General features: G+C 45.1%; 1 protein-coding gene across 1 annotated transcript; it reads right to left on the reverse strand.

Moving 5' to 3' along the window:
• Positions 1-6,697: 6,697 nt before the first annotated feature.
• On the reverse strand, positions 6,698-12,610 carry TCF19 (transcription factor 19). The gene is made up of 5 exons (XM_020974153.2): positions 12,051-12,610; positions 11,158-11,624; positions 8,544-9,108; positions 7,332-7,561; positions 6,698-7,199 (listed from the first exon to the last, which is right to left on the reverse strand). The coding sequence occupies exons 2-4, from the start codon at positions 11,393-11,395 to the stop codon at positions 7,333-7,335; spliced, it is 1,032 nt and encodes a 343-aa protein (XP_020829812.1). The 5' UTR covers positions 11,396-11,624; positions 12,051-12,610; the 3' UTR covers positions 6,698-7,199; position 7,332.
• Positions 12,611-12,618: the final 8 nt, after the last annotated feature.

Below are 12,618 nucleotides of genomic sequence, written 5' to 3' on the forward strand. Positions count from 1 at the left end.
CAAAGAATTTTCAAATTACCAAACAATTGTGCTCATTTCATATGCCAGCAAGGATATGCTTAAAATTCTGCAAGCTAGAGTTCAGCAGTATATGAACTGAGAATTACCAGAAGTGCAGACTGGTTTTTGAAGACGACGAACTAGAGATCAAATTGCCAACATTTGGCTGCACTACAGAGAAAGCAAGGGAGTCCCAGGAAAAAAAAAATTTCTGCTGCATTGACCACACTAAAGCCTTTGACAGTGGATTACAACAAAATGTGGTAAGTTGTCTTACTCGTCTCCTGAGAAACGTGAATGCAGGATAGGGTAATGGATTGACTACGGGGTGAGAGAGAGCAAGGATAATATCAGCCTGGGAGAGTGGAAAAATGCCTTGCTGATTGACAAATAACTTCTCTCCCCCCTCAATTGTCTCTTTCTTTGATTGGAGGCCCAACGCTCAGATCTGACTTTGCAGGTATTTATTCCGCAGTAGTTTTGCTTGGTTTTGTCTTCAAAAAATACCACGCCTCACCCAGGAGAAGCAGGGTCACCTGATATCTCATCTTCATGCTTGCCGGCTGACTCAGTTCTTGATATTCACTCTACACCTTCTCTCCTCTCTCATTGGAGGGCTGGAGGGGTACAACAATAAAGTTCTCCCAAAGTCTTCCTTTACAGGTGGCTGGGATCTGGACTTTTTAGGTAACTCTTTATTCTTGTTTTCCATCAGCACTTCTTGCTTAGTTGGGACTCCATCCTACCTCCTCCTGACCCCCTTCTCCTTCTTAGTTTCCTTTCATGTGTTGTGTTTCCTCGTTAGAGTGTAAGTTTCTTGAAGACAAAGATTGTTTTGCTTTTTCTTATTTGTATCTGCAACACTTAGTACAGTGCCTGGTCCATAGCAGATGCTTAATAAATGTCTATTGAATTGAACTGGTTACCTTTTCCACAGAAATAGGGAAGTTTGAAAAAGGAGTGGGTTTTAGAAGAAAGGTATTTTAGACATGTTGGATTTGAGATGTTTCTAGGACATTGGTAACTTTTGAAAAAAGTTTCAATTGAATGATGAAGTTGGAAACTAAATTTCAAAGGGTTGAAGAATGAGAGGAGAGAAAATGGAAGAAAGGAACACGTAAAACTTGCTTCAGCTCAATACTTTACCCTATCAAGATCTTTTTGAATCCTTTCTGCCATCTAATGATCACTTAGGGTAGCTAGGTGGTGGAGGGATAGAGCTTTGGGTCTAGTGTCAAAAAGACTGGGATTCAAATCCAATTTCAGACACTAGCTGTGTGACCCTGGGCAAGTCATTTAACCTCCACCTGTCTCAGTTTCCTCAATTTTTAACTAGGAGGTAGTAATAGCACCCATCTCCCAGGGTTGCACAGGGTCCAGCACATAGTAGGTGCTAGCTATTATTATCATCATCATATAAATGCTAGCTATTGTTATTATCATCTTCCAGTGCATTAGCTAATCTGCCTCACTTTGTAACATCTACAGATTTGATGGGCATGCCACCCATGCCTTTATCCATGTCATCATTAAAAAGGTTAGATAGCCTAGGACCAAGCACAGATCCCTGGGGCTGAGGTCCCCTCTCAAGATGACATTGAGTCAATTTTTGTCCAGCCTTTCAATCCATTCTAACTACATCTAACTGTGTTGTCATCTACTTCCATCTCGCCTTCTTTCCCACAAGAATAGTGTGAGGTATTCTAAAAAATCTTTTGCTAAAATTTAAGCAAATTCTACCTATGGCATCCCTTCAGTTCCTAGCTGAGAAAGCCTATGAAAGAAGGACATGAGATTAGCCTTTCCATGACCTTCTTCAGATGTTCATTAACCATCTCTTTAATATGTTCTAGAATCTTACCAGGAATTGAAGTCCAGGCACTGGCATATAATTCATAGACTCTGCTTTCTTGAAAATGGAGATACTTGCCCTCCTTCAGGTCTTGTTAAAGGAATAATTTTTTAGCTTTGAAGAGAACTGAACATGCCTGTAGTCAGATGGGAAAGAACCAATCAAGAGGAAGGGTGGGATGATGCATGATAGAAAGAGAATGAATTCTATGGCTGTAATAAGATTTTGTAGGAAGGGGAATTTGGGATCAAGGGCATAAGAACCAGCAATGAGCAGGCCTTTTCCTTTGAGAGAACAGGGAAGAAGAGAATAGATGAAGATGCTGTAAAGTTTTGATGTGAGGTGGAAAGAAGCTAGCTGAGGAAGCTCTAGTAAAATGGATTCCATTTACCCAGTGAAATGGGAAGCTAGTGCATATGGAAGCATGGGGAGATGAAGTCAAAGTTGGAGACTTGAGGAGAGAGGGAAAATTGTAGAAAGAGACTGAATACACTAGAATTGCCAAGTAGCAGTCAAGGTTCCACTGAAATTACAGTATGCACAATGTTACTGGGAGAAATCAGCTGGATTTCATAACTTTCTCCACTAATGCTTAATAACCTGGAAGAGTGATAATTATGATGGTAAGGGTCACCCAGAGTTGGAACAGGTCAAGAGATTCTAGGGTGGTGCCTGGTGATTTACTAGGGTCACAGGCCTCTGGGTCACATTGCTCTCCAGATAGCCTTTCCTGTTGAATTTCTAGCTGCAGTCAAATCCAACTGAAAAGTCACTCCATGTAGAAACTCTTGACAGTTTTTCTTCCTCTTCCCCCAGCTAGCCTTTCCCTAACTGTGACCTCATTTCTGCTCTTTACTTCCACCTTTCTGACTCACTTGTATGATTATTTATGTCTTTTCCCCCTACTAGCATTTAGCACCTACTAGAGCCCCCTACTAGTGAATTTAGGAGGATTCTTTCTAAACTTCATAGCTCCTCCAACCCAACACTAAATATAGTACTGCACACAGAGTGAATTTAATAAATGTTTGCTGTCCTTGGCTTCCAGAACCCTGTGCCTTCCTTGATCTCTTGGTTCCTTTGTCTACATCCCACCTAGAATCAAAAGCCTTGAGTTGTAGTCTCAGTTCTGCCATTTGCTACCTCTGTGACCTTGGGTAAAACACTTCACCTCAGTCCTCAACTCACTAAATAAAGGATTTTGATTAGATGATCTCTAGCCTTTCAGCTCTGAGTCTCCATGGTTCTCCCATATCTATAGAATGTTTTCCCTTGGATGTTCCAACATCACTTGATAAGTCTTTTGTTTTTACTTCAATTGTTTCAGCAGATACCTGTCTACTACTAGTTAAGCCATTCTTATGCAACAAGTGGGGGGAGGGGAAGTTTAAGGTGACAAATTGACTGGATTTGATAATGCAGACAGTATTCCATGCTGGTAGTTCCTCACTCCTCCACTGAAAAGAGGAATCATCTATTCGTTGAAAACTAGGTCCATCAGCTTTCTTCCCAACTTACCCATTTCCCTGTGTCTGATCAACAAGCATTTATTAAGCACTTACTATGTGTTAGACACTGTGCTAAGCACCATCAATATAAAAAGTCTGTGCCCTCAAGGAGATTACAATGTAATGTGGGAAACAGCACACAAACAATTGTGTATGAACAAGATACATACAGGATAAATCGGAAATAATCTCTGAAGGAAAGCACTAAATTAAGGGCGACAGAGAAAGACCTCGAAGATGAGATTTTAGCTGAGCCTTGAAGGAAGCCAAGTGGCAGTGATGAGGAGGGACAGCATTCCAGAACTGGGGGAGAGCCAATGAAAATACATGGAGTAGGGAGATGGATTGTCTTATGAGAGAATAGCAAGGAGGTCAGGGTCACTCAATTAAAGAGTACATGGAAGGGAATAAGGTGTAAAGATTAGAAGGGCATGAAAGGGCCAGGTTGTGGAGGGTTTTAAAAGCCAAAGAGGAATTTATATTTGCTTCTAGGGAGCTACTGAAGTTTATTAAATAGGAGGGTGACTTGGTAAGACTTGAGCTTCAGGAAGACCAAAATGACAGCTAAGCAGAAGATGGACTGTCACAGGGAGAGCAGAGTCAAGGAAACCAACCAGATGGCTATTTCAATAGTCCAGGTAGGAGGTGATTATTGTCTGCTTCAGGTTCGTGGAGAGAAGTGGGTATATGAGAGATGTTGTGAAGGTAGAATGGATGAAACTTGGCAAAAGATTGGATATTGGGAAAGGTGGGATTGAGAGAAAGGAATTAAGGACAACACCTAGGTTTTGGGGGTAGCATGGGAGTATGGTGGTACCCTCGTCAATAATAGGGAAATTGGGAAGAGGGTAAAGTTTGGGGATAGAGAATGAGAATGATTTTGGACAAGTTGAGTTTGCAATGTTTGTAGGACATCCAGTTTGAGATGTCCAACAGGCAATTGAAGATGAGACACTGGAAGCAGAAAGGCTGGGTTGAATAAGTAGAAGCGAAATACCATCATAAAGAAAAATAATACAGGGAGAAAACAAGAGCGACTAAGACAGAGCCTCAGAGGCCATCCATGGTTAGTAGGTGCAACCTGGATAAAGATACAGCAAAGGAGCCTGAGGAAGAATGGTTAGACAGGGAGAACCAGAGAGCAGTATAATCAAAACCTAGAGCAGGCCTGCACAATTGTAGCCCAAGGCTGCATTTGTGGCATGCCAAAGGATTTCCTCTACCTACAAGGGATGTTTTCCTCTACATTTTTCACAAGCCACAATCTGGCATGCTGCAAGTGGCCTGAGGGCTGTAAGCCGACCACTGGCCACCAGCTGTGTATGCCTGACCTAGAGAAATGGGAGTATCAAAGAAAAGACAGTGATTGCTAGTGTCTAAGGCTGCAAAGAGATCAAGGGGGATGAGGATTGAAAAAAGGACATTAGATTTGGCAATTAAGAGATCATTAGTAACTTTCGAGGAAGTAGTTTCATTCAAATTATGAGGCCAGAAGCGAGACTGAAGAGAATTAAGAAAGAAGAAAAGAAATGAAGACACTGATTATAGACAGCCTTCTCAAACTTGGCTACAAAGGAGAGAGATGGGACAATCACTAACAGGATAGAAGAGATCAAGCAGGTTTTTTTTTTTTTAACAGGAAAGAAGAGATCAAGTAGGGTTTTTTTTTTTGAGGATGGGGAAGACATGGGTGTGCTCATAGGCAGTAGAAAAGCAGCTAGTATAATGTGGTTTGAGAGGTTTAGGGACCCCTCAAGGACTGAAGTACAGAACAAGGTCGTCTGGAATGAATTCATGGACTCAAGCATTGTTTAAGTCAAGTTGGCAAAGGCTTAATATAACGCTAATATGGCAGTCAGAACTCCTTAAGAGATTCTGCTATCTAACAGGAATGATGCAAAAGCTTATATAGGAAAAGTAGTGGATTGTGTGCCAAGTATGCTAATTAGGTGATAACATACAACCTTAGTCACATGCATTATTGTCACATGCATTATTTACTACTGGAAACTGGGGTTGCTAAGGGGTGTATTTTTGGTCTGTTACATCTGCAAGAAGATAGCTTTGGGAGTTGATGCCTATAACTCGACCTCCAGATTATATATGATAACTGTGGGAATCAGTACATGACAGTTTTGTTGATTCAAGATAATCTTGTTCACACAAGTGCAACTCTACAGAGGACAGCTTGTTCTTGTAACAGGGAGAGGTAGTGAGATAGTTTACCTCACTGGGGCCCACTCAAGAGTTATTGCCAGAAATAGGGTCTTTGGGCTGGGGAGAAAACTGTCAGGGATAGTGTTTCAAGGCTAGGGAGAAATATGATCTTGGAAGTGTGGTCCAAGTACAAGTACCCTATCAAGCAGACTGGGAGAGACTGAAGATGATTGAGAATAGGAATGATGGAGCAAGTAATCTGCTGGAGAAGACAGGATGAAATGGGATCACTCCTGCATGTAAAATGATTGGCTTTGACAAGAAGGGCCATCTCTTCATGTGAAACAGGGGTGGAGGAGATAATGGCAAAGTGCCATTGAGATGTAAGATGAAGAGGGGAGAACAGGAAGCAAGCTCTTAGCAAATGGCCTTATTTTTAAAAGTTAAGGTTTTAAAAGTGAGGAAAGGTTCTTAACTGAGAGGATCAGACACGGAGGAGTCATGGAAGGTTTAAATCACTGTGTGGAGTGGGATCATCACTTTGATAAGGGAGGTATAGTGAGGGCCCAGTTGAGATTACGTAACATGATGTAACATGAATTTGCAGTGGGTCCAGTCAACCTGGTTTTCTGAGTTTTCCTCAGCAGCCTATGGAGCAGCAGAAGCAGGGGGTGGGAGTAATTCAAAATTGAAGTTCAAAAGGGCAAAAATAAGGGAACGAGAGACCCAAGAGAAGAGGACAGTGTAAAGTTGAACTGGTTTACTATGTAGTCAAGATAGGGAAGGGAGAATGTAGGCAATGCAGGGATGATGGGAAAAACTGAAGGGCAGAGGAATTGGAGGCTGCAGTGACAATCAAAAACAGTGTTAGGGATTGTAAGGAACAAAGGTGTCATGATAACAGATGGATTCCTCCCTCCTTTTCAAAACCATTTTCAATCCATCATCAAATGTTGATGATTCTTTCCACGATGTTTATTGGATTGGCTCTTCTTTCTACTTGAATTCATTTGGCATTCTTTTTCTTTGAAATAGATCTCATTGATCTCTTCAGGCTGGGATTACAGGCTACCCAGGTCTCCCCCAGAGCCAAGTTTAAGTCAATACACACCAAAGTGGTTGTGAGGAAGAGTGTGGGTGAAGTCTATGGTGTTAGGAAACAAAATAACAGAGGGACAAATCAGCAGCTGGCTCTTTATTTGGAAATAAGCAGGAAGGAGAAAGGGCAGATCAGAAAAGACCAAAAATTGGGGAACTGGACATAATGGCCAGTAGAGCTTTGGGGTAGGCTGTTATGATGGAAGCAGCATATTTGAGGAATCAGAGTCATACTGGAACTTTTTTTTTCTCCTTTTCCCTGCCCTCTCACAGCCAAACCTGAAGTTTTCCAGATTCTCCCAGGGAAGTACTGTAAATGGCCCTCCGAAATCTTTCTCATCCAATTTTAGGGTTCCTGAAGCCATTCATCTGACATGGTCTTGACTTCCAGAGTTGGCTAACTCTGGTCCCAGGCATATGGCATCTGGGAGCAACAGGACCCTGGAATCAGTTCCATGTTCTCTAGCAACTGGACACTCCTTGATACAACAACCACAGCCAAAAGGCACTTTTCTCCATGTTACTTTGGGGGACTGCTAAGGTCCCTTAGTCAGTTAGTAATTCCTTCCTGGAAGTCTTTCCTCCTGGGAAGGGAAGTAGAGAGTATCTCTTCAGAACCCCTTTCACTCCTACCATATCCAACCCCTGGCTTTTGGGTCCCATTTCCATGAAGCAGCAGCAAGTTGCCATGAACTTTTTTAACCGATTTCCATCACCTTAGGCTTGGCAACTAGAACAGCGGTAGTCAGCCTCTTGGGCAGCCCGGTAGCTGCAACCTGCGCAGGCCACATGGAACCACTCATCACAGCCATCACATTGGACCCAGGCCACTGTCTCTTCCTGGGGTGGTTGGCAGCTGGGGGCTGCACAGGGCTCCCCTCCCCCAACTGGAGGGGGGACTGAAGTCCGAGATGACAGGTACTTCCGGGGACGGCCACGTCGCTTTCTGAAAGGGGATTTGGTGGAAAGACACAGAAAAATCCTGAACAAGGGAAGGTAGAAATGCGCTCCTATTCCTAGGGATGAGTTTAGGGTCCAACCTGATTTAGTGTGGCAGACAACAGGAAGTACTTTCCCCCATTTCTGAGTAGAGCACTGGCACAGTGGAAAGAATGTTGATCTGGTGGTCAAGAGGCCTGAATTCATATTCTGACAGTAATACTTACTTGCTGTGTGACCCAAGGGCAAATCAAAGGCTACCTAGTCCAAATTCTCATCCTTCATAGGAGGAAAACAGTGCCCGCAGAGGCTGTGACTTGCCCAGAGTGATACAGGTAGCAAGTGGTAGCGGCAGATTTTGAACCCAAGCCCTCTGTGTCCACATTCAATGCTCTTGCCACTGTACCACACTGTCTCTCTATGAAAAAGGGCCAGGAATGTGTATATGTGTGTATGTTTAAACGCTATCATTTAACCTGAAGCCATTTCTTCATCTATAAAATGTGGATAATACTTGTTACCTCAGTGAGTTATGAGGTAAAAGCTCTGTAAATCTTCAAGTACTATACACTTTTCTTTCTTTCCCATGTCTACCATTCCTCTCTTCCTCCCCACTTTTGTTCTTATTTCCTCATAGTCCCTACCAAGCTCCTGTTTCTTCTTCTGTCTTTGTCTCTTAAGACAGAAGTTGTTAGGCATCTGTAGAGTTGAATGGTGAATATGGCTTATTGGCCTGGAGTTTTTCCAGAGCCTTCTCTCCCCTTCCTCTCTTGGGAGCATTCCTTCTCTCTTCCTGAGCCAGAGGGGAGAAAGAGCTCCCCCCAGCTCAGGTCCTCTCACAGCAAAGGTGTTTATGTGCACACATGTGCGTGAAAAGGAGGAGGTGAGGGGATATGATGGCAGGTTCCAGAGAACAAAGATGTTGGTAAAGATGGGGACAGCCCTAAGTTCCCTCTGTGTCTCTGAAGTTAGGGTGGTCCCCCACTTACCCACAGGGAGTGACTGGAATCTTCATTCCTCGAGGCTTCTTCCTGGTTTCAGCCAGAACTCTGGGAGGGCTCTCCTCAGTTCCTCCCTCATCCTCTAGCTCAGCCAGCACCTTGTGTGCCGACTTCCGCCGGTTCCGCGGGGCTGGAGGTGGGGTGGGAAGGGTGGCCCCCGCCTCCCTAAAGGTCACAGGAAAAGTCACGGCCTGACCTCCACCCTGGGCCCTGGAGAATGTAAGGGGCTGAGGCTGGAGTTTGCTGAGGCTGCCAATGGAGCTGAGAATCAGGGTAGCCTTGGGAGCAGGGGAGAGGGTGCTGAGGGGACGCTGTGGGGCCCCCCAAGGGGGCAGCACAGGCCAAAAACCACCTTCACTTCCTGATGCGCCCCCAGCTCTGGGGACAGTAATAGCAGCAAAGTCCTGGGGGCGGACTCGGACTCGCTGGAACATGAAGTAGAACTCAGGAGGGCTGGCCCCCACAGGCCCCTTAGGGCCAAAGGTTAGGAGGTCACCATCATTCAGTTGCAGTTGGTGACCCCTGGGGAGCCGGATATTGTTGACCAAGGTGCCTGCAAATAAGAGAGGGAGTGGGGGAAGAAGAGAGAGAGAGAGAGAAGGAGAGAGAGAGAGAGAGAGAGAGAGAGAGAGAGAGAGAGAGAGAGAGAGAGAGAGAGAGAGAGAGAAGAAACAGATGAAGAGCAGAAAGGCAGAGAAAAAGAAGGCAAGACAACGGTCAAAAAGTCATGAAGAATACCCAGGTTTCCTAAGGTGAAATTGAGAGGGTTAAGGAAACCATGGATATCCTCTCCTCCCACTTCAGCCTCACCCAGACTGTAACCTCAAGCTCTTAGAGGACAGGGACTGTTTTGTAAACTGGTAAAGCTGAAAGGGGCTTTATCATTCATTTAGGGCAGAGAAAGGGACCTGTCATAACCTGTTCCATAACACAGCAAGTCAATAAGCTGGAATTTGAATCTGCATCTTGATTCTATAAGCAGTGAGTTCACAGGTCTAAGGGATTTGCTTCTCTCTAGTTTCCTGTCTTGCCTGGCTCCTGATGAACTGGGGAGATGGGTTCCCCCAATCTCTCTGCTCACCACTCCTGGATGTTTCCTAACAAAGTTGGCACAGAATGGAAAGAGTTAGGAATTCTTCCCCAGTCCTTTTAAAAGCTTATTCTGTAAAGCCTCAGTCATTGTTGACAATAAGAAACCAATCTGGCTAGTTAGAAACCCAGACCTGTTTTGTAAACTGGTAAAGCTGAAAGGGGCTTTATCATTCATTTAGGGCAGAGAAACCCAAACAGGGACAGTCCTAGTTTTGGGATTTCCCCCATCCCACAAATATGGACCCTAGGGCTTCTGAGGCACAGAAGTACCTACTCTTTCTTTTGAGTCAAACATTAAAAAATCTTTTAGGTCAAGAGGAGCCTTTTCTGAAATCTATGGACATCTAGGTGACTTAGTGGACAGAGCAATGGGCCTGGGGTTAGGAAGACCTGAGTTCAAATCCAGCCTCTTATGAGCTGTGTGACCCTGGGTAAGTCCCTTAACCTCTGTTTGCCTAAATCCACTGGAGAAGGAAATGGCTACTCCAAGGGCCCGTGGACAAAAAAGGCCATGGGGCATGAAGAGTCAGACACAGCTGGATGGCTGAACAACAACACAGTCAGACCAAAGAAAAATACTAAAGCTTTGGGAACCTGGACTACTAGTGAACAGCAGAGGGAGTATGTCTACCTTGGAGATGTGATCTTAAAAAGTCCCTATATTTATTTAATTTCATTGCCAACTCCTTGGAAACCTGTGCCAGAGTTTCCCTACCTTTTCTCTTCTCTTCTAGAATGAATCCCACTCACCCTCCCCTTTTTTTCTTGCTCCACAATAACATCTTTACCTTGTGTACAGTCGCCTTGGTGCCCTGTTTTCTACTTTCCAAGGTGAAAGAGCTTGCTATTTTGCTAAAACAGGGGCAGTGTGTATGGAGTGAACTTCGGTTACCCTTTGAAATTTACTAACTATGGGACACTGGGTTAAGCATAGTTAGTACTCAGTTTCTTCATCTGTATAATGGGGAATAACAAATACCCTTACCCCGTAAGCCTTCCCTATAACAAAGATAATAATATTTACACTATATACTTCACAGGATTGCTGATAGGAAAACGCCAATAAACCTTAAAGTCCTATAGAAACATGAATTAAGTCACTTAACCTGAAACTCAGAAAACTATAAAATGGGGATACCTGCTCATACTACCTATCTCATATAATTATTTTAAAGATCATATGACAGGACAAATGAAACAATTCTGTAATAACAGAACACTAAAAATGGAACTAATCTTATAACTCAACATTGGAGCTAATCTGCTCTGATAGGCTTTCCCCCTTCTCAGGTAGGAGACAGGGGATAAATTATACACACACACACACACACATCATATATATCACATTACCCTAACAAATAGCTGGTACCTTTTGGAGACAGTCTTCTGATCTTTGCTGTTTAACCCAAAGGAAGAGAAATTCTAATGGCAATGACAAACTTCTCAAAGCATACCATACCTACTTATACCTATTCTGCCTAAAAACAGGGCCAGCCATGTCCAGGCTCACCATAGCTACTGCAGTCCTCCAGGCTGACTCTCCAGTCGTCACCTTGGCCTTCAGCATGCAGCTTGGCATGGACCGGGGAGATGAGGACAGGCTCACACTGGGGCCGAAGGGCCACATCACACAGATCAGCCCTGAGGCCCAAGTGGTAGGTACAGCCAGCCCCAGTTGGGGGGTGAAAAGTATAGAGATCTCCACCCCTCCCAACCCCCATGCGAAGCAGCTGGAAGCAGGGCAACATGGGGGGAGGGGCTTTCCCCTATGGACCCCCTCCTAAAGTCAGGGAATACATAGCTCTTTCTACCCTTGGGCAAATAAAAATTGAGAGATGTTCTGATGCAAACTTGGAGTACAGTTCTTGTGCAGTTCAACTCTAGATGTACATTCTCAGTGCAGTGCAAATCTGGAAGGCACTCAGCCAGTGCAATGAAAGATGAACAAATGCAAACCGAGGGGGACAACAACTTGGCCTTGAAAGAAAAAAATTAAGGTGTCATCCCTTGTGCAACGAAAAACTAGAACATGTGCATCACACTAAATTATGGGCTCATAATCTGTGCAACTAATACCCAGAGTATACTCAGTTTGTGCAATGTTATATAAAGGGGTAGTTAACTGAGGGTGTTGGGGCCAGTTTCCACATTAAGTTGGGGCTTAATAACTTAAGCCATCCAAGTGCAATTGGGGGCGAGGTGGCCCTTTCTTTCAAAAGGGCTCTTCCAGAGGCCCTCCCCTCACAACTTTCCTGACCCAACACCTCACTTGTGTCAGCGGGATTCAGAATCTTTCAAGGTGATGTGACTGCAACCCTGAAAATGCGGGCTGAGGCTTCCTATTTCTGGAGTAAAGCGAAGCAAGATCCCTTACCTCCCTCCCCCCTGGAGTGCAGTGCAAACCTGGGGTCCTACTGCTTCCGAAGCAACGCAAACGCGGGTCCCCCCAGCCCGGGCAGCCTAATTTCGGATCAATCAGTGCCGGACAATCTCAGCGTGCCGTGCCCCTGCCTCAGGCAATACAAACCTCTACAGTGCAGGCAATGCCCCAGGCCCCCTCCACGGGACCCCCACCCCACCCGGTCCCCGCGCGCACGCTCGGGCTGAGGTTTGACAGGGCTGGCAAAAGCAGAGGGCTCCGGCAAGAGCCGGGCCGGAGAGGAGCGGGGCGGAGCCTCAGAGGACAGGCGCGCCCAACACCTTCGTTAACTCCCGGGGCCCGAATTCCGCGCGCCCCAGAGGCCCCGCCCTCTCCCAATGCCATTTCCCCATTGGACCTTCCTCATTCCATCGCCGACACTCCATTGGGTGGTGGCCAGGAAGGGCACAAAAAGGACCCGGCGCGACCGCTTTCTTTGCTTCCCGATTGGTCATCGAATTTTCCCGGGTTTCAGGGAGAGGAGGAGGAGCTCGGTGGGGAGGCGGGATCTGTAAGGGCGCGGGGACCGGTCGAGTCCCTGGATTGGTTTAC

Source organism: Phascolarctos cinereus, unplaced genomic scaffold (genome assembly GCF_003287225.1).
Source record: "Phascolarctos cinereus isolate Bilbo 61053 unplaced genomic scaffold, phaCin_HiC Scaffold_5;HRSCAF=322, whole genome shotgun sequence".
Lineage (NCBI taxonomy): Eukaryota > Metazoa > Chordata > Mammalia > Diprotodontia > Phascolarctidae > Phascolarctos > Phascolarctos cinereus.

Bases quoted from the DNA above. Each gene is read 5' to 3' on its own strand.
- TCF19 (XM_020974153.2), bottom strand. From the start codon at position 11,395: ATGTTGCCCTGCTTCCAGCTGCTTCGCATGGGGGTTGGGAGGGGTGGA. The intron at 9,109-11,157 runs GTGAGCCTGGAC...TCTTATTTGCAG, and splicing joins GGAGGACTGCAGTAGCTATG to GCACCTTGGTCAACAATATC. The intron at 7,562-8,543 runs GTAAGTGGGGGA...ATCCCCTTTCAG, and splicing joins ATTCCAGTCACTCCCTGTGG to AAAGCGACGTGGCCGTCCCC.